Source organism: Narcine bancroftii, chromosome 3 (assembly GCF_036971445.1).
Source record: "Narcine bancroftii isolate sNarBan1 chromosome 3, sNarBan1.hap1, whole genome shotgun sequence".
NCBI lineage: Eukaryota > Metazoa > Chordata > Chondrichthyes > Torpediniformes > Narcinidae > Narcine > Narcine bancroftii.
The window spans coordinates 229,238,573-229,261,096 of NC_091471.1; the positions used below are offsets into that span (position 1 = coordinate 229,238,573).

General features: G+C 35.5%; 1 protein-coding gene across 3 annotated transcripts in view; it reads left to right on the forward strand.

Moving 5' to 3' along the window:
* The first annotated feature begins 1,921 nt into the window (after positions 1-1,921).
* LOC138756402 (probable G-protein coupled receptor 139) overlaps positions 1,922-22,524 on the forward strand; it is a 122,913-nt gene continuing 102,310 nt past the window's right edge. For 2 of the 3 annotated variants that reach the window (XR_011353050.1, XR_011353051.1), the window contains exon 1: positions 1,922-2,248. Coding sequence is in view for 1 of the 3 variants with exons in the window: in XM_069922896.1 (XP_069778997.1) it covers positions 18,140-19,015 (876 nt within the window). In the remaining 2 variants the exon portion in view is untranslated. Of the gene's footprint in view, positions 2,249-18,131; positions 19,321-22,524 lie in introns of those variants that run through there. The other variant, XM_069922896.1, reaches the window with a different exon arrangement.

Consider the following 22,524-nt stretch of genomic DNA (forward strand, 5'->3'; position numbering starts at 1 on the left):
CTTTCTTGAGGATAGTTAACATGGTTTTATGATGGGTCAGTTGTGTTTCGTGAGCCTAATCGAATTATAGAGGAAGTTTAAAAAAAGGATTGATTAATGTAGTGCAGTAGATATGATTTATATGGATTTTAGTAAGCCATGTGACAGGATATCCATGACTACCTCATTCAGAAAGTCATACGATATGTGCTCCATGGAAACTGGTCTGTATGGATTCAGAATTATCTTGTCTGTACAATGAATAATGCATTGGAAGTATTTTGGTTTGACGTTAGAGACTAGTGTAGTTCCACGCAGATATGTACTGGAACAGCAGTTCTTTGTGATTTTTAGAAATGAGTGAGATGAAGAAGTGAATGGATGCATTAATATGTTTGCAAATTTTATAAAGTATGGAGCAGTTCTGGATAGTAATGTGGGTTGTTGAAGATTACAAAAATATATAGATAGAGTGCAGACTTGTGCAGAAAATTAGTAGATGGTGTGCAATCTGGATAAGTGTGAGATGACGTATTTTCATAGGTTAAAGCTGAAAGCTGAACATAGGGTTAATGGCCGAATGCTAAACAATGTAAGAAATCAAAGGGGCATCTGCAGTCCAAGTCCATACATCTCACAAGGTTTCCACAAAGATTGATTGGATAATTATGAAAGCCTATGGGATGCATGGCTTCATAAGTTGGGGATTATAATTCAGGAGTCCAACGGTCATGTTGCAACACTACATATCTCTCTTGAGACCATATTTTAAATATTGTCTTCAGTTTTGTGTAACTCGTTATAGGAAAGATGTGGAATTTATGAAGATGATGCAGAGGATATTGACCAGAACGTTGCCAGGATTAGAAAATGTCTTAAGATGGAAAGTTAGCAGAGCTGGTACGTTTGTGCGCAGAACAAAGAAAGATGGGAGGTGATTCAATAGAGGTCCAAAATATTCTGAGAGATACAGCCAGCGCTTTTTACAGCAAACGCCAGAGAACATCTGTAACAAAGTGAAGGGAGGAAACCTGGGGGGAGACATTAGGGTTACTAGTGTGATGATGGAGTTTCAACCATTGGTGGAATTTAAGAGACCCTTAGACAGGAAAATGGATGAAGGAAAATAAAGGTTTACAAGAAAGGAATAGATTCGTTTATTTCGGTAGGTAAAAAAATATTTCAGCACAACATCGAGAACCGAAAGGCCCGTTCTACGCTGCAGTGCTTTAAGTTATGAAAGGTTAACTCAGTAAATCACGGATTATACAGCCACTGAGAAGGAATTATTTAGAATTGATCCCTCGTGCAGTGTGGGATGCGGTGTACCGCAATTATAAATCCAAACTCTATATCTCCGACAATCACTGGACACTGGCGGTGCAGGTAATAATATTGTTGTCATCTCAACAGAGGTTCAAATCAATTTCAATTTAAATTCAGGCACATGAGCCCGCGCTGCCCAAGTAATTGAATTAACCAATAAACCCAACGCTTTGTAAAGTGGGCAGAAACCAAAGCACCTGAACAAAACTCGTGTAGAAGGCAGAGAAAGTAGAAACTCGTTAGAGACAAAACTGGATTTGGGGGGGCGTGGCGAGATAAGGCAGAGGACAGAATTGGGGTCCCACCATCCCTCAGCTAGCATTTTAAGCACCCATTTTTTAAAGTTTACAAAAGTGGTTAACAGCTGTATTTTCACTTTTGGGAACATTAGTAGGTTATAATGGCTACAAATGTAAAAAAAAACGAAAACTCAACTGCAGAAGAAATGACCTTTTAAAAGAGATTTTAAAATTGAGGCCTCCCTATTCTATTGACGCCACTGACTCGACGTTTGGAACCTCCAAGGCGCAGAGGACTACTGCCCTGCTACGTATGATGCCAGCGCCGACTTGCTTCCACAAGATGGCGCCCTCTTGATGATGAGTTTAGCCATGCGGAATCGCACGTCCGATGTCGGCACGTGGGCGACCCGGCTGAGAGAAGAGCCCTTGAGCACGGGCTGCCGTCGGATGAGCTGGGAACGCGCAGAATGGCGTCGGAAGTCGTATTTGCGCAGTCCATGGCCTTAACGGGCATGCGCGGCACTTCAAGGGACCGGGACCTGCTGGACGCGCTGTGGGGAAGCCGAGTGAAGTAGTCGGGATGCCGTCATCTAGTGTACAATCCCGCAGCCGCACTGGGAAGGGAACGACAACGCTGGAAGAAGTAGAGTTACCTTAACTGAGCAGTTCACTAGAACAATTGGAGGTGAAGACCAGAGAAGGTAGGCCTCAAAAAGTGGAACTGGAATATGGAATGGAGTCTGTGTGTATAGTCCTGGAAGGGATTGCTTATCAAATGGACAATATGTTTAAGCAAATGACTCAAGTATTTTTAGATGTGACAACCAAAATGATTAATATGTCTTAAGATATGTCTGCAGTTAAGAGTGATGTTAATAAGTGTATTAAATCAGTGGATAGAGTGCAAAAAAAATTTAATTGTAACAGCTTTTATTGAATGTAAAATTCAAGTTGATTGTCAGAGGGAAAGAATGGAAGATTCATTTGTAGATTGGGTAATTCAGAACAAAGACTTATTGAAAAATTCTGACTCATTGGAAAATCAAAGTCAGAGAAATAATGTGAAAATTGTGGGTCTCCCAGAAGATATTGAAGGGTCTGACACAATAATTTATTTTAAGAACTGGATTCCCAAGATGTTGGGCAAGCAGTGTTTTGTTTGGAATGCTTAGAATTGGAATGGGCACACACAATGCTATGAAAGAAACCATTACTGGGACAACCAACATTGGTGGTTTTAATTCATTTTTTTGAAATACCAGGACAGAGAAATGATACTATGGTTGGCAGTGCAGAAGCCACAACAAAGTCAAACTCCATTGATGATCCAAACTAACAGAGTATATTAATGCAGATTTGAGTCAAGAGATTATTAGGTGATGTCGGAAATTTGACTCGGCTAAAGAAATATTGTGGTGGAAGGGTTAGAAATTTGTTTTTCATTACCTTGCAGTATTGAAAGTCTTTTATGGTCATTTTCAATCTCAATTTTTTGAAAATGACCATGATGCATTAATTTTTGCTAATTCACTACCAGATTAGCAAGGATATGGAAGATCTTTGCTACCGTCGCCTAAAAAGAAAGCAGATTGAAATGGAAATTGGAATAGCAATGGGCAGAATGGGATAAATGGGAAGAATGGAACGAATGAAGTTTTAACACAAAGTTTTATTGAGGTTAAAGATCGGGAACAATCATTGGGAATGGAGATATTGGTCTGAATATATTTAAAGTATTTGATTGTGTTAATGTGAATAATGTATTTCTGCCTGGTGGGTGGATAGCATTGAAATCTTTGATAGTCATCCGCCACTAGTGGGATTACCACACCCAGTTTTTAGGGTGTTACTATCTTTGGGTAGTTTTTGGGATAATTAATATTACTTTTTATATATTTTCTTTAAATATCTAGGGGAGGGATAGTGATTTACTTCATTATAAGGGGAGAGATATTTTGTAGTGATAGATTAAATTATTAATTTGTAAGAATGTCTAATATGAAATTTGCAACTTTTAATGTTGAGTGGTTAAATAATCCAATTTAGCAAAACGAGTTTTGGCTTATATTAAGAAAATTAAAATTGACAATGACCTTTTTACAAGAATGGTGACTTAAACTTATTCAATTTTTCCAAAATTAGCTTAATTTCTTCCCATAATGTTTGTACATATGTACAGGACCAAGCAGCATGTAAGTAAGTTCCCACACATGTACCACATCTAAAACAAAAATCTGAATTACTAAAGCCATATTTTTCAATTTCTCAGGAGTTAAGTATAAGTGATGCAAAAATTATAATTAACCATTTGTCAATCTAGTAACACTATCATGAAACATATCCAACCAATATTCTTCAGGATAAACAAAAGTTGTCATTTTCCCATTTGATCTTAGATTTCTCCCATTCTGGCTTATCTATATTATCTTGTAATACTTGATGCATAACAGAAATAAAGCCCTTTTTAGGTATAGAAGAAATCAAATATTTAAATTCTGGCAATATAGGTAAAATCATCCCTCTACCATACATATTTTTTTTACCAACAATCGAAGTTGATAATAAACAAATAAAGAATTTTCAGCAATATTAAAACACTCTTTCAATTGAGTAAAGGAAAGAAACTGACCTTCTACAAAACAATCCTGCAATGTTTTTATACCCTTAAAATCCCAATTCTTTAAATGACTATTAAATAATGAAAAAGGAATAAGCTGATTATATAATGGTGTTAAAATAGATAATTTACCTTTTGATCCTATAATCTTATTCTTTTTTGTCCATAACATCAATAGATGTTTTAATATCGGCACATTATATTCCCATAATAAACTTATATTCCACCAAAATATAAATTGATGCGCTCCAATTTCAGAGGTACATGCCATCTCAAATTTAGCCCAACTTAGAGGCTGATCTAAATCCATCAAACCACTAATAAATTTAAGTTGGGCTGCTTCATAATAGTTCTGAAAATGAAGTAATTGCAATCCACCTAATGGATACTTCCTTTTCTTTTTTCTTTTTTAATCTTTTTATTATTATTATAATTTATAAACACATACAGTTCAAAGAGATATAAAAAAATACATAGTAAGTAATGAATTAATACAGAGATATTAAACAATAATATTACAGAATAAAAATATCTCATAAATTTTTTTTATCAGTTTTAAAAAAATATATAATTAATAACAATATATGAAAAAAGAGAAAAAAAAACCCAAAAAAGAAGAAAAAAAAATCTGAATTTAAAAAAAGTAAAAGTAAAAAAATACTTCCAAGTAAGTTTATTTAATGCTACCCTTGGTCATTTACCTTTCCATAAAAATTGCCTAGTAACTTTATTTAAGTCCTGAAAAGTTCCTTTTCATGGAATTGATTGAAACAAATATTGAATACGTGGAAAAATTTAATTTTTATACAATTAACCCCACCAATTAAAGTTAAGGGAAGCTCCTTCCACTTAATTAAATCTGCATTAATCTTTTTCAAAAATGGAACATAATTTAATTTATATAAAGATCAATGCTCACTATTCACAATTATTCCTAAATATTTAATTTTATCCGACCACTTCAAATTAATAACATTTTTATGAACTGAATGATCTCCTTCACCAACCAGTAAAATTTCATTTTTATCCCAATTAATTTTATATCCAGATAATGATCCATACTGTAACAATCATTCCTGTAAGTGTGGCAAAGATTGTTCTGGATTTGTTAAATATATCAAAACATTGTCTGCAAATAAATTAATCTTATACTCTTCATCCAGAATTCTCATCCCTTTTATCTGTTCATTTTGCCGTATTATTTGAGCTGACAGTTCAGTGACCAATGCAAACAGGGCTGGTGACAATGGACAACCATTTCAGGTAGATAGTATCAGTTTAAATGATGATGAAACTTATCCATTTGTCACCACTCTGGCAGTCGGGTTTGTATATAAAACTTTAACCCAACCAATATAAAAAGGGTCAAATTTAAACTTTTCCAAAACCTTAAATAAAATATCCCATTCTACCCTATCAAAAGTATTTCTGCATCGTTCCATTGGATGGTTAGGTTGCTGTTGGTATACATTGAGCAAAAAAAAATTGAGGGATGATATCTGAAACATGTCTATTTTTAATAAAACCTGTTTGATCTACATGTATCGATTTAGGTAAATATTTAGCAAGCTGATTTGCTAACATTTTAGCTACTATTTTTATAGTGTACATTCAATAAACAAATAGGTCTATACGAAGACACCTTTAATGGATCTCTATCTTTCTTTGGAATTAAGTAATTAAAGCACTAGAACAAGATTCTGGTAACTAATAATTTTCAGTCACTTGTTGTGGCTCCCCAAATACCAAAGATAAATCTTCATAGAAAACTTCTTTAAATTCCAGCAAAAACCCATCATTACCTGATGACTTACCGTTAGGCATTTCCAACATAACATTCTTAATTTCTATATCTGTAAATGGAGCTTCCAAATCTATAATATCCTCTTCTTCTAATACTGATAGCGTTAATGTAGATAATAAAGAATCAAATGATCCATTGTCCCATCTCCCCTCAGAGTGTATAATTTTTTTAATAAAATTAATAAAACTGGTCATTGATTTCCTGAGGTTTATAGGTAACTATTGAATTTTTTTAACTGCATTAATAACCCTTGAGCTCTGTTCCTTCTTTAACTGCCAAACAAGTACTTTTTGCACCTTCCCACCCCATTATTACTATCGTGGCTTAGATTAATTAAGTAAACATTAAAATTGATGTATGTAACATATTGTACTGCAGTTTCAATTTAGTCAAAGCTATTTTCTGATCTTCTGTCATTCTTTTCTTAAATTCCTTCTCCAGTTCATCAATCTGCTTTTCTAATTTAAAACTTTCAGCCATATACCCTTTCTTAACTATAGTAGTATAACTAATTATTTGTCCTATAAATAAGTTTTTAACATGTCCCATAATATAAAATGACTTTTAACTGAATTAGCATTTTCAATTTTAAAATTTGAATCTGTTCCTTAACAAAAGCAACAAATACAGGTTTTTTCAACAGCATTGTATTAAACATCCATCAATAAGATGAACATACTATCTCCGAATTTTCATGAGAGAAAAAAATAATAAATGATCAGATATAACTCTACTCTTATATTCTGCCTGCAATACCTTTCTTTGTAAATGTGCCAATATATTTTTTTTAATCTATTCTACAAAAGGAATCATGTCAGGAAGAATGAAAAGATAAATCTTTCTCCAAATATCTACTAAATTTAAATCTTTAATTAAAGCCCCAATTTGTATCGCCATCTTTGATTTTTTAATACATTTTGGGGATTATCCATCAAAGGATCCAAAACATAATTGAACCCCTCCCCCCACCTAGAATATTTTCATTTGCTTGACTTAATAACAAATAAGCATCTGAAGTAAAACATTCATCTTCAACATTAGGTGCATAAATATTAAGTAAAGTCCAAAGTTCATTAAAGATTTTAGAGTCCACATTTAATACCCTCCCAGTATTCCACTCTACAGTCTGTAACTCAAAAGATAAATTGTTGTGAACTAAAATCGCTACACCTTTTGCCTTAGAATTAAATGAAGAAAAAAAAATGACCAACCCAATCTCTTTTCAATTTCAAATGATCTTTATCAGTCAAATGTGTTTCTTGTAAAAAAGCTATATCAATTTAATATGCTAAAACTTGCTTTCACTTAATTGGATTATTTAATCCCTGAACATTGAATGTTGCAAATTTCAAACTACACATCTTTATAAACTAACAATATAATTATTTAATACAAAAAGTTACTCTCTACTAATAAACAAAATCCACTCTCCCTCCCCTAATATGATAAAGAAAAGTTTATATAAAAAGTAATACAATTAATTCCCCTCCAAAAAAAAAGAAAAAAAATAGAACGTAGTAATTCCCTAAAAAACTGGATGTGGTAAACCCCATTGGTGGCAGATGACTATCAAAGATCAATGTAATCCACCTCCCCCACAGCCATAAATACAATATATATAATATTGTAATACAACATTATAGAAATATTCAGCCCTGCGACTCCAGTCCCAAAGATTGATTCAAATCTTCAACATCAATAAGATTGTGTCAAAACCTCCTTCTTCCCATCTTTCCCATTCATCCCATTATTTCCAATCTGTCTATTTCAATTTCCATTGGCCTTTCTTTTAGGCGACAACAGCGAGACAATTCCCTGACCATGTAAATCCAGTAATATATTAGCAAAAACCAAAGCATCATGATCATTCTCAAAAAATTGAGACAGATAATTGCCATAAAAAACCTTCAACACAGCAGGGTATCGAAAAGCAAATTTATATCCTTTTGACCACAACACAACTTTAGCTGAATTAAACTCCCATCGACATCTAATAATTTCTTAACTCAAATCAGCATAGAAGAAAACTCTATTGTTCTGGATCATTTTTGGAGATTGACTTTGTCTTCCTTTCTGTACCTCCAATCACAAAATCATTTCTCTATCCTGATAATTGAGGCACCAAATTAAAACTGCTTATCATGGTTGTCCAAGTCACGGTTTCCTACTTAACTCTCTATGTGCCCTTTCCAATACTAAACCACTCGGAAATAACTCTTCACCCAACATCTCAGGGAATCATTTCTTAAATGTTTTATTGGATCTGCACCTTCAATATCTTCCAGAAGGCCCACAATTTTTACATTATTGTTCCAACTTTGATTTTCCAATGATCCATTTTTTTTCAATAAATCTCTCTTCTGGATTCCCCAATCCATGAACGAATCTTCCACTTTTCTCTATTTTATCTTTATTGCATACAACTTGCTCTTTACTTTCAGAGAAAGCTGACTCAAGCTTTTTCTTTCTTTCTTTTTCAATTTTTTTATTATTATTATAATTTATAAACACATACAGTTCAAAGAGATATAAAAAATACATAGTAAGTAATGAATTAATACAGAGATATTAAACAATAATATTACAGAATAAAAATATATCATAAAATTTTTTTTAGATCAGTTTAGGGTGTGAACTATCTCTAAAAAAAGATATAATTAATAACAATATATGAAAAAAGAGAAAAATACCCAAAAAAGAAGAAAAAACAAATCTGAATTAAAAAAAACTTAAAAAAAAAATCTTTTTAAAAAAACCTACAGATATAGCTAAACCACGCCGATCACTCCGATCTCATCTTACAGCCCAATTATCATACATAATCATAGAAAGAAAACAGAGCCAGATCAACTCACCACAAATGAAAATATTGAATGAATGGTCGCCAGGTTAACTCAAACTTAGAAGGGGATTCATAGACAGAGTTTCTAATTTTCTCTAAATTTAAACATAGTATAGTTTGGGTAAACCATTGGAAAACAGTGGGAGGATTAACCTCTTTCCAATTCAATAGTATAGATCTTCTAGCCATTAGTGTAAGAAAAGCAATCATACGATCCGCAGGAAGAGATAAATAAGTCAAATCTATCATAGGTAATCCAAAAATTGCAGTAATGGGATGTGGTTGTAAATCAATATTCAAAACAGTAGATATAATGGAAAAAATTTCCTTCCAATAATTCTGTAAAGAGGGACAGGACCAAAACATATGTGTAAGGGAAGCTATTTCCAATTGACATTTATCACATATAGGATCGATATGAGAATAAAAGTGATGGAGTTTATCTTTAGACATATGAGCCCTATGAACAACTTTAAACTGTATTAGTGAATGTTTTGCACATAGAGAAGAAGAGTTGCCAGTCGCAGAATTTTATTCCAATTTTCATTAGAAATATGAAGGTTGAATTCTCTTTCCCAATCATTTTTAAACTTTTCAAAAGTCCCAGAATTTATTTTTGTAATTATATTATATAATTTAGATATCACACCTTTTGGAGGGAATTTTGAATATAGTATATCCTCTAAAACAGTCGTAGTCTCCCGATTGGGAAAAGAGGGTAAAGTCGAAACTAAGAAACTCCTAATCTGCAAATATCGAAAGAAATGAGATCGAGGTAAATCATATTTCATGGATAATTGTTCAATGACATGAAAGAGTTATCCAAGAATAAATCCGAAAAGCATGTTATACCTTTAACTTTCCAGAGTAAATAAGCTTGATCAATTAGAGAGGGATGAAAAAGGAAATTTAGTACAATAGGAGTTTCCAAGATAAAATGACTTAGGCCAAAAAATCTCCGGAATTGAAACCATATACGTAGTGTATGTTTAGCCATTGGATTATCAATTTGTTTATATAATTTAGTAAGAGTAAAAGGGAGATCAGCTCCCAAAATAGAGCTAATTGAAAAATTTTGTATCGGTTTAATTTCTAAATTTACCCAATGGGGATTTAGAGATAATTCTGAATAATTCAACCAATACCTTAAGTAACTAATATTAATTGCCCAGTAATAAATTCTAAAGTTGGGTAATGCCAACCCTCCCTCTAGTTTAGATTTCTGTAAATATTTTTTCCCCAATCTAGGATTCTTGTTTTGCCAGATATACGAGGACAATTTAGAATCGACCTTATCAAAAAAAGATTTAGGAACAAAAATAGGTATAGCTTGGAATATATATAAAAATTTAGGTAAGATCATCATCTTAATAGCATTAATTCGGCCTATCATGCATAGGGATAATGGTGACCAATTGGTAAGTAAACTGCCGATCAGGTCCAATAGAGGGAAAAAATTAGTCCTAAACAAATCTTTATGTTTTTTAGTAATCTTAATCCCTAAATATATAAAATGGTCTCTAGCTATTTTAAAAGGTAAACTATCATAAATAGGAACCCATCCATTAAAAGGGAATAATTCACTTTTATTTAAGTTCAGTTTATATCCCGAAAAATTACTAAATTGGGCTAATAAAGATAAAACTGCAGGAATAGAATTTTCAGGATTGGAAATATATAACAATAAATCATCTGCATATAGTGATACTTTATGAATATCTCTGCAACGAATAATACCAGTAATATTGGGTGCTTCTCTGATAGCAATTGCCAAAGGTTCTAAAGTTAAGTTAAATAATAAAGGGCTAAGGGGGCACCCTTGCCTGGTGCCCCGAAATAATCGAAAATATGGCGATCTTTGGGTATTAGTAAAAACCGAGGCAACTGGGGAATTATAAAGAAGTTTAATCCAAGATATAAATATCGGACTAAAATTAAATTTTTCAAGAACTGTAAATAAATAAGGCCATTCTACTCTATCGAAGGCCTTCTCAGCATCTAGTGAAATAACACATTCTGAAGACTTGTGTAAAGGAGTGTAAATAATATTCATCAATCTTCTAATATTAAAGGAGGAATAACGATTTTTAATGAATCCAGTCTGGTCTTCAGAGATAATATATGGTAATATCTTCTCCAGCCTTGTCGCTAGAATTTTAGAGAAGATCTTAGAATCAACATTCAACAAAGAAATAGGTCTATAAGAAGAACATTCGGTCGGGTCTTTATTTTTTTTCAAGATTAGAGAAATCGTAGCTCTGTAAAATGATTGTGGTAGTTTACCCAATGTGATAGATTCATCAAACATCTTAATCAGCCAGGGAGAGAGAGTAGAAGAAAAAGCTTTATAAAATTCCACAGAATATCCATCGGGACCTGGTGCTTTCCCCGAGTTCAGTGAGAAAATAGTATTATTGATCTCCGAATCTGTAATGGGTTTACTTAATTCTAAGTTATCTTGAGGTAATACTTTTGGGAGTTTCAAATGTTCTAAAAAATTAAACATATTACTAAGGTCTTGAGGGGATTCTGTACTATATAAGGATGTATAAAAATTTTGGAAAGATTGATTTATCTCTTCCTGGTTAACAGTCAGTTCTCCATTCTGTTTGCGAATCTCCACAATTTGGCATCTAGCTGAAATATTCTTCAGATGATTAGCCAACAGTTTACCCGATTTCTCACTATGCACATAAAAATCAGATTTAGATCTAATTAGCTGGTTTTCAATCGAAGATGTAAGTAACAAATTATATTCCATCTGCAGTTCAATTCTTTGTTTGTAAAGTTCTTCAGTAGGATCAGTCACATATTTCTTATCAATGTATTTAATCTTCTCAACCAATAGATGAATCTTGTTTTTGATGCATTTCTTCAAAGCTACTGAGTAAGAAATAATTTGACCACGAATATAAGCCTTGAATGTATCCCACAATATTCCATAAGAAATTTCCGTAGTGTAATTTGTTGAAAAGAAAAAGTTAATTTGTTCTTTCATAAATTTAACAAAGTCTAAATCTTGCAATAATGTAACATCAAAACGCCAGTGCTTAATAGTAGAAACAGAGTCTTTGAATTTAAGAGAGAGTTGTAATGGAGAGTGATACGAAATGGCTATAATGTCATACTTACAAGCAGTTACAAGTGGAATAAAACGTGAATCAATAAAAAAGTGATCAATTCTCGAGTATGAATGGTATACATGAGAAAAAAAGGAAAACTCTTTATCTGTCGGGTGAAGAAATCTCCAAATATCAACAGCTCAAGAGTTAGTAAGAAAAGAGTTAATATATGTAGCCGATTTATTCGGTAGGAGCTGTGAAGGTTTCAACCTATCTAGCAGGGGATTCAGACAACAGTTAGAATCCCCACCCTTTATTAAATGATATTCATTTAGATTGGGTAAAATAGTAAACAAAGATCTAAAAAACTCAGGGTGATCTACATTCGGGGCATAAACATTAACCATGACAACCTCAATATTGAATAATAACCCAGTAACCAATAAGAATCTGCCGTTAGGGTCTACAGTGATGTCATGTTCAACAAATGTAATAGAGGGATCAATAAAAATAGATACACCTCGAGTCTTAGAGCATGAGTTGGCATGAAATTGTGGGCCTTTCCAAGATTTAAAAAAACGTAGATTATCCTCCTTCCTCACATGAGTCTCCTGTAAAAAAATAATCTGTGCTTTCAGTCTCTGGAATACTTTAAAGACCTTCCTCCTTTTAAACATGTTGTTTAGACCATTAGCATTCCAAGAGACAAAATTAATGTTTTGATCCATTACTTAGTTCAACCCTCCAGTATATAAAGGGTTAACCAAAGCAGGGACCCATGCGCCCGGAAGAAGAATTAAGATATAAGGAAGGACCGGAAATGACGATGTGTCAGCCATATCTGTAGTTCTAAAAGAAAAATCAAGAAAAAACTAAAGAAAATGAAACATAAAAACCCCTGAAAGAAAAACAAAACCCACCCCCCACCCACAAAGCCCCCCATCTGACCAGAGAGTGATCAGAGAAAAAAGAAGAGATAATACTAAACCTACCCCCATGTCTTCAGACAGCAGCTCCTAATATTAAGATAAGATCCACCACCTAAACTTATAAAAAGGATAACTCAAGCTAAATTCAAATGCTAAATATTGAAAGAAAAATATTTAAAAAGAAATAAAAGAAAAATCGTAATTGTGTAGTACCTGCTGATAAAACTAAGTCATAAAGAGTTAAATCATTTTAAAATTGCTTTATGAAGAAAGACAAAGAGAAAATGGCGAATGTAAAAAAAAAACCATGAAAAGTTTTAATAAACAAAAAATTAAAAAATCGCCATTTTCAGTAACTCAGAAATAAAATAGTAAAGAATATAATCATATTATTAGTATAGATTAATATAAAATTAAACATACACTTATATATTTTTTAAAAAATTCTCACAGAGGAGAAAGAAAATATATAAAAATGTGTTAAAGATGAACAGGATAATTAGAGCTATAATGATCTATTACTTTTCGAATGGTCAGAAATCAGAATCTGACTATTAACCTGAAAAAGACCGATATCTACCGCATTTTTTATCGGTCACTCGGGCTGAGAGGTCGCGCTAGACGGGAAATTAGCCGACAGGTAGTTCCGTGCTGCAGACACGGAGTCGAATATTTGACGAGCTTGGTTCTCCGGAGAAATCCTGAGCCTCGCAGGATACAGGAGCGCAGGTTTCAGTTTCTTCTCAAAACATTCGGACATCAGATCTTTAAACAGTCTTCGAGCCCGTACTACCTCCGGACTAAAATCTTCATAGGCTCTTAGACTAAAGCCACGAACAGTCACATTTCCAAGTCTTCTGGCTGTACGAATCAATCTATCCTTTGTACTCACGTAATGCATACGGACCATCACCACTCTGGGTTTGGAAGCTTCAGCATTTCGGTTCCAGATACGATGTACTCTATCGAGTAGCGGTGGATCAGCAGGGAATTCGGATGGGTATGCTTCTTTTAAAAGCTCAACAAAAAACATCAGGAGATCTCCTTTCTCAATGCCTTCAGGAATTCCAACCAAACGAATATTTTGACTTCTGGAATGGTTCTCTGAATCAATGCTTTTCAGCTGGAGCGCTTCTAGCTGTTTAATTGCTTTGGAAAGTTTCTGTTCGACCTCAGTCAGTCTAATCTCTTTTTGTTGAACTTCAGTTTGAAGAGCTGCAATTAAGGTATGTTGTTTTTTGGTTTCAGCTTCTGAGGCAATTAAAGCTGTACGAAGTTCAGCTAGGTCTTTTTTGCGACAAACATCTTTGAATTCATCACGAAAGAATTTTAAAAAGTCATTGAAGGTCATCTCACTTAGTTTAATGTCTGGTTGTTTCTTCTCTCGGCCGTCACCTTCTTCTGCCCGGGTTTTAGCTCGTGTAGCTTTTCCTTCAGTCATTTCTTCAAAATTTTCAGACTCAAGTATAATTAGAGAAATAATAAAGATCTTTCTGACTTCTGTGAAGTTAGTTCAAAGGTGGATACAGGTTAAAAATAGTATATTTTATGGAGCAAAAACCAAAACGTGTTCACTCCATGAGCGCCACCTGGAGACTCCGACTCAAGCTTTTTAAAATTTTCTTGTACTACATCTACTGAAGTAAGGCTTAAGTGTAGATATATCTTCAGAGACATTAAACATTATAGATTGCATTTGAGGCATTTGATGAGACATAGTATCCATATGATAATCAATCCGATCCAGCACAGTATCAATAGAGTTCAATCCGTATTCCAGTGCCACATCTTGAGACCCACCTTCTACAAGCTTCTCCTCCAATTGTTCCTGAGAGTTGCTGATGAAAGGTAAGTGTTTTGTTCCAGCATTGTCAGGGCTTTTCCCATGCGGCTGTGGGTCTGGACACATGATGAGGGCACCCCGACCACATCGGGGCGCCGCCACTCAGCCCCCCGCAAACCACACACTCTCCAATAAATCATGGACTCTGGAAGCACCGCACATACCCGACAGGGACTGGGCAGGGGCAGTCTCCAGCGCCTTGCTGCGCACCCCAACTCCTGATGGCAGCGTGGGCCCAAGGGCTCTTTGTTCAGTCAAATCGCCTGCATGTCCAACATCGCGAATGTGCAGGTCAACGTCGGTCGATTTCGTGAAGAAGCTGGCCACCTTGAGGAGACCAGACCGACGCTGGCATAATACTTAGCCTAGCTGGAGTTCTCTGTGGCTTGGAAGTTCCTGACAGCAACTCCATGGCTCCAACTAGACATGTAGGCCTCAGTCCTTCAACACTTTTTAAAAGTATTTTTCTGTAGTTGAGTTTTAGGTTTTCTTTTAATATTAGCCGCCATTATAGAGAACTAATGTACTTAGAAGCAGAAATAAAATGTTTATATAATTAGATTAAAGTTTAAAAACTGGTATTTCAAAAACAACTGGTTGGGGAGGATTAGGACCGCACTTCTGCCCTCTATACCATCATTCCACAAGCCTAGAAAATGTATACTTCTGAGGGGAAAAAGTATAGTGGTTCTATTGAATCTTATTTATCTAAATTAGCATTACCAGCATTAGAAGAGGAGGATGTTATGGAATTGCTAGCTCCATTTACATAATTTGAGATTAAGGAAGCTATATTGGAGATACCAAATGGGAAGTCATGAGGTGACAATGGATTTTGTGTGGAATTTTATAGAAATTTTTATGAAGATTTATCTTCTTTGTTTGAGGAGGTATTACAACAAGTAACTGAAGAGCATGAGTTGCCAGAATCTTGTTCGAGCTCTTTAATTACTGTGATTCCAAAAAAAGATAGAGATTTGTTGAAAGTGTCTTCATATAGACCTATTTCTTTGCTGAATGTAGATTATAAAATCATAGCGAAAGTGTTAAATTAATACCTACTGATCAAGCAGGTTTTATTAAGAATAGAAATGTTTCAGATAATATACTTCAATTAATTACTTTGGTCAATGCATATCGACAGCAGGGTTGAATAGGTTTTTTTTATTTAAGATGTTGCAAACGTGTAAATTTGGCCCTTTTTATTGGTTGGGTTAAAGCTTTAAATATATGAACATGGTTGCTGGAGTGGTGACAAATGGTCAAGTTTCATTACCATTTAAATTGAGACATTTGACCTGACAAGGGTGTCCATTATCACCAGCCCTGTTTGCATTGGCTATTAAACTGTTAGCTCAAACAAAAAGACAGAATGAACAGATAAGAGGGATGAGAGTTATGGATGAAGTGTATAAGATTAATCTATTTGCAAATTATGTTTTGATATATTTTAAAAATCCAGAACAATCATTGCCACATTTGTGGGAATGTTTATTACATTATGGAACATTATTTTTTTACAAGGTTAATTGGGATAAGAGTGAAATTTTGCCAGTTGGAGAAGGAGATTATTCAGAATATTAACATATTATTAAATTGAAATGATCTGATAAAATTAAATATTTAGGAATAATTGTTAATGTTGATTATCAGTCTTTATACAAGTTAAATTACCTTCCTTTATTAAAAAAAATTAAAGCAGATTTAATTAAGTGGAAAAATCTCCAGTTAACTTTAATTGGTCCAGTTAATTGTATTAAGATGAATATTTTTCATCGAATCCAATATTTATTTCAATCATTACCGTGTTCTCTTTCAAATGGATATTTTTAGGATGTAAATAAAGCTATGATAGAATTTTTATGGATAGATAAATTACTGTGGGTTGCATTATATAAATTCACTTGGAAGTATGCGTGAGGAGGGCTTCGATTATACCATTTTCAAAATTATTATGAAGCCACACAGTTGAAATTTATTAGTAGATTGATGGATTTGTACCAACCTCCAAGGTGGGGTAAAGTTGAGATGGTTTGTATTTCTGAAGTTGAGGTGCATCAATTTATATTTTGATGGAATGTAAATTTGTTGTGGGAATATAATGTGCCGATATTAAAACAAGTATTAAAGGTATGGACTAAAAAAAAATAAGATTTTAGGATCAAAAGGTAAATTATCAATTTTAGCTCCATTATATAATAATTAGCTTATTCCTTTTTCAATGTTTAATAATCATTTAAACAGTTGGGACTCTAAGGATATAAAGATCTCAAAGGATTGTTTTGTAGAAAGACAGTTTATTTCTTTTAATCAATTGAAAGAGCATTTTGATATTGCTGAAAATTCTTTGTTTGTTTATTATCAACTTCAAGCTTTAGTGAAAGGTGTGTATGGTAGAGAGATGATTTTACTTGTGTTGACAAAATTCGAGTCTTTGATTTCTTCGATACAAAAAAAGATAATATTTCTGTTATGTACCAAGTATTACAAGAAAATATGGATATACCAGAATGGGAGAAGTCTAAGATTAAATGGAAAAATAATTTAGCCTTTGTTTTTCCTGAAGATTATTGGGCAGATATGTGTTATGATAGTGTCCCTAAATTGACGAATATGCAGAATGGAATGGTTAATTATAACCTTTTACATCAGTTGTATTTAACCCCAGAGAAATTGAAAAAAATATGGTTTTAGTAATTCGGACTTTTGTGTATGTAATGGTACTTTGTTTACATGCTATTTGGTCCTGTGTTTATGTACAACCATTTTGGCAAGTAATTAGGTTAAATTTGGTAGAATTATATGACATTATGTTACCACTAGATCCATCTATCTTTTTAATGGGTTATATGATTCCTTTTGAGGGATTAAGATTGGATAAATTTCAAATTGCATTTGTACACTTAGCATTGACTGTAGCTCGAAAGTGTGTAGCAAGAACATGGAAAGATAGTATAATGATTAATATAATGTGATGGCAAAATGAATTGAAAGTTTGTATTATGGAAACATTACATATAATCTGCATGATAATTATTTTTTGTTAACAAGTGGTTACCATATTTGGAATATATGCATTTAGATATATTTCGACTTATTATATATTTTTAGTTTCTCTTTATATATTTTTGGCTATCCCTAAGAGAGCTGGCTGATGGGGTGGGAGGGTGAGTGGGGACTTTGTTTCTGTTTTTCTTTATTGTTTTTATATATACTTATATATAATTGTCTTTATGAAATGTATGTTGTGTTATTACTAATTATCATTCAAATAAATAAAGTTTTTTTTCCCAACAAGACAGAAGCGGATGCAAACCCGGGCAGATGGCGTTGCAATATTATTACATTAAATACCACACCACTATAATGCTCCTTACATCTTAATAGAGTGAAATAGTTGAAGAGGAATTTTATAGTCAACTGTTTATCTTGATTCCAATGGGAAGGAAAAGCTGAAATTATATTAATAATTGCTTTAATTTTCCAGTTAATGTGATGGCGCTTGTGATCTTGTCCCGGGGAAAGTGCGGCCTCTCCACTTGCACCACTCTATACCTGATTGCAATGGCAGTAGCGGATCCTCTGACCATCATCTTCAATGTCGTACTGGCGCGTATCAGTTATTTTTATTTCCCTCAGACTTTCTTGCAAATCACTCCTGTTTGCAGTGTTATTGCGGTCCTGGCTCGTGCCACCACGGGTTGTTCCGTCTGGTTCACCGTCACCTTCACCTTTGATCGATTTGTGGCCATCTGCTGCCCGAAGCTAAAAACAAAATACTGCACCGTTAAAACAGCAGGAGTGGTTTTGACAACAGCAGGTGTTCTGCTCTGTTTACAGAAAGTTCCTTTCTACTTCACATTTGAACCGGCGAAAATGATCGGCAAAGTAGGTTGGTTCTGTTTACAGAAACCGAGCAGCTTTACGGATTCACCATGGGTGGCATTTAATTCCCTGAATACCATTATTTCGCCGTTACTCCCATTTGTGTTAATTCTGCTGCTTAACGCATTTACAGTCAAGCACATTTTAGTGGCTAGTCGTGTTCGTAAAGGGCTGAGAGGTCAGAGCAAAGGAGAGAACCACAGTGACCCGGAGGTGGAGAACAGGAGAAGGTCTGCAATCTTGCTTTTCACCATCTCTGGCAGCTTTATCCTGATGTGGTCGGTGCATCTTGTCCATTTTCTTTATTACACCATTGTCGGAACGGACCCCACTCGCCACAACAATTCCGAATACATATTATCACATTCCGGATACATGCTTGTGAGTTTAGGGTGCTGCACAAACACGTTTATTTATGTGGTAACTCAGTCCAAGTTCAGAGATCAATTTCTCAATGCATTGAAATATCCGCTTAGCTGCAATTAAACTTAAACAGAGCGCCACCTGAAGCATAAAAACGTTTTTCAAATCCAAATGTATCATTAGTTGGCGATTTGAAATAGTTGGAGTAACGAGAACAGATGGGATTTGAGCCGTCAAAGAGGCCAAACAGCCTGATTCCTGGCGAGCTAATCTGGACAGTTATTCGTGCAGCAATATTCAATAAGATCAGGACATATCTGTCGATTTAATACACTCCCCACCCGCCCGTGTCCTATAATTTTTAATTCGTGCATTGATCTAATTTCTGTCACGTTGTTTGTCTGAAATGCATTCAATAATGTAGTCTGCTTGCTCTTTGCTAAACGAATTGCGTAAAGTCACCTCAAGAGAGAATAAATTCCTCTTTATCACTTTATCTGAATCATTTTTTTGTATATTTCATATATTAAAGATATAGTATTCAGACATATCTTCTTTGGCTTGGCTTCGCGGACGAAGATTTATGGAGGGGGTAAAAAGTCCACGTCAGCTGCAGGCTCGTTTGTGGCTGACAAGTCCGATGCGGGACAGGCAGACACGATTGCAGCGGTTGCAAGGGAAAATTGGTTGGTTGGGGTTGGGTGTTGGGTTTTTCCTCCTTTGCCTTTTGTCAGTGAGGTGGGCTCTGCGGTCTTCTTCAAAGGAGGTTGCTGCCCGCCAAACTGTGAGGCGCCAAGATGCACGGTTTGAGGCGTTATCAGCCCACTGTCGGTGGTCAATGTGGCAGGCACCAAGAGATTTCTTTAGGCAGTCCTTGTACCTTTTCTTTGGTGCACCTCTGTCATGGTGGCCAGAGGAGAGCTCGCCATATAACACTATCTTGGGAAGGCGATGGTCCTCCATTCTGGAGACGTGACCCATCCAGCGCAGCTGGATCTTCAGCAGCGTGGACTCGATGCTGTCGACCTCTGCCATCTCGAGTACTTCGACGTTAGGGGTGTAAGCGCTCCAATGGATGTTGAGGATGGAGCGGAGACAACGCTGGTGGAAGCGTTCTAGGAGCCGTAGGTGGTGCCGGTAGAGGACCCATGATTCGGAGCCGAACAGGAGTGTGGGTATGACAACGGCTCTGTATACGCTTATCTTTGTGAGGTTTTTCAGTTGGTTGTTTTTCCAGACTCTTTTGTGTAGTCTTCCAAAGGCGCTATTTGCCTTGGCGAGTCTGTTGTCTATCTCATTGTCGATCCTTGCATCTGATGAAATGGTGCAGCCGAGATAGGTAAACTGGTTGACCGTTTTGAGTTTTGTGTGCCCGATGGAGATGTGGGGGGGCTGGTAGTCATGGTGGGGAGCTGGCTGATGGAGGACCTCAGTTTTCTTCAGGCTGACTTCCAGGCCAAACATTTTGGCAGTTTCCGCAAAGCAGGACGTCAAGCGCTGAAGAGCTGGCTCTGAATGGGCAACTAAAGCGGCATCATCTGCAAAGAGTAGTTCACGGACAAGTTTCTTTTGTGTCTTGGTGTGAGCTTGCAGGCGCCTCAGATTGAAGAGACTGCCATCCGTGCGGTACCGGATGTAAACAGCGTCTTCATTGTTGGGGTCCTTCATGGCTTGGTTCAGCATCATGCTGAAGAAGATTGAAAAGAGGGTTGGTGCGAGAACACAGCCTTGCTTCACGCCATTGTTAATGGAGAAGGGTTCAGAGAGCTCATTTCTGTATCTGACCCGACCTTGTTGGTTTTCTTGCAGTTGGATAATCATGTTGAGGAACTTTGGGGGACATATAAAGAAATACAAATATACAAAACATTTTCGCACTTGAACGATAAACCACCTCTGGGTGGTGCTATGGAGTGGAAGAAGGCTCAGAGCATGAGTCATGGTCTGGAGGACAGTTTAGAATGTTGAGATTTCAGAAAGGATGAACATTCCAAAGGCAGACAGAAGGATCTGGACCAGGCCAGTTTGTTTGGCTCTCAAAGATCTTTTGGCTTCCTTTTACCAAACAAACTGAATTTTGTTTATGATCTTTGCTTCAGTTGAGATCAAAGTTTTGTGAGTCTTGTGTGTTTTGTGTTTGTTTCATGTCTAAGCTGGTTGGAAGTGTAGCTTAGACTTTGATTATTTATGTTATATTTATGCTGGGGACTTTATTGGTTTTATACTGTTATAGAAATTTGCTTAGTAACGAGTGGGCATTGTTATTAAAGGGGGAATTTTGAATTAAATTTTGAAGGTGGCATTTTTTCTAGGACATAATCCCCAGGATCGACCATATGATATTGGCCACTTCGATCTGTAGGGACATCTTCCTTTAGCTTGGCTTGGGGTACATGTGAATGCACAGCACGAACACTTTTAGTTAGATTACTGAAATATTAGCTCTCATCGAAGGCTATCATCCCTACTGGCGGGCCGAATTTTCTCCCCAAGGTGTTCACGTTGGCCATCAATAGACCATCTCTGCAGCAGATAGCCAATATTTATCCTGCGGTGTTACCCACATATTAAACCATGATAGGGTTTGCACTTTCAGACACTTCAACCTATTTCCTTGGTCAATTTGCACATCTTAATTTTTAATGTTCCATTCGCACTCTCACTATTTATCCTACCTGGGGAGATGGGAGAAGTGGAACTGCTGCTGGATCCCCAGTTCTTACACAATTAATCATTCATCTTTGCTACGAAGTGAGGACATGTATCAGTGCTTAATACTTCAAGAAATCATATCAGGGAATACTTTTTATAAAAGAAACATAACATCAGTCAATGCAGTATTGTTGGTGGTGGGGATAGCCTAGATCCACCTACTAAAATCATCTAATATCACCAAGCAATATTTGTCGCAGTGGACTCCTGGTAATTTAATAAAATCTAACTGTAAACAAACAAGGGCACGTGGGAAGGGGTACTTCCCTTCTGACATGGTGTACCTTCACTGGCATTGTGTTCCTGGAATATCAAACTGTTATTTGCTCTTTGTATGGCTGCTTTGTGAATATTCTGGTCCCACCACGTCTGCAGTCAGGAGGGTACAAGTGTTCACATCATGGAGTAACAGGGGTACAATATTTCATGTATACATTTTTCTAGTCGATGTAACCCATACCTCGCATCAGAATGTGGGGTGCCGGCTCTCTGTTCCCGTTGTTCTTTCCCAACTGCAAAGGTGCCTCTCTGCCAATCAGGCACTTGTTGCATGTCTGACAATACTGGTTTGTCGATTGACCTTAATGGAACTTGTTCATCCTCCACTAGGTCCACCAATGCAGGGATTTTAGAGCTTTACAGGAAAAAATGCAGGCTGAACTGAATAATTCAGAAACTGAGAAATTGAAAATTATACACAGAGCTTTGAGAATTCAAGAAAATGCAGAACTGAGCAGTGGATAGGCACTTGTGCATGCCATGTAATTATAAATACTTTTGCAACTCTGGACTTCATTCACCAAGTGTCACTTTGTTGTATCATTTTGTCCATTTTCCCCACTTCTGATCTTGAATTTGTCACTAGATTCCCAAGTGCATGCCAACAAAGAACATATTTCAATTAATTTAACCAATTTATT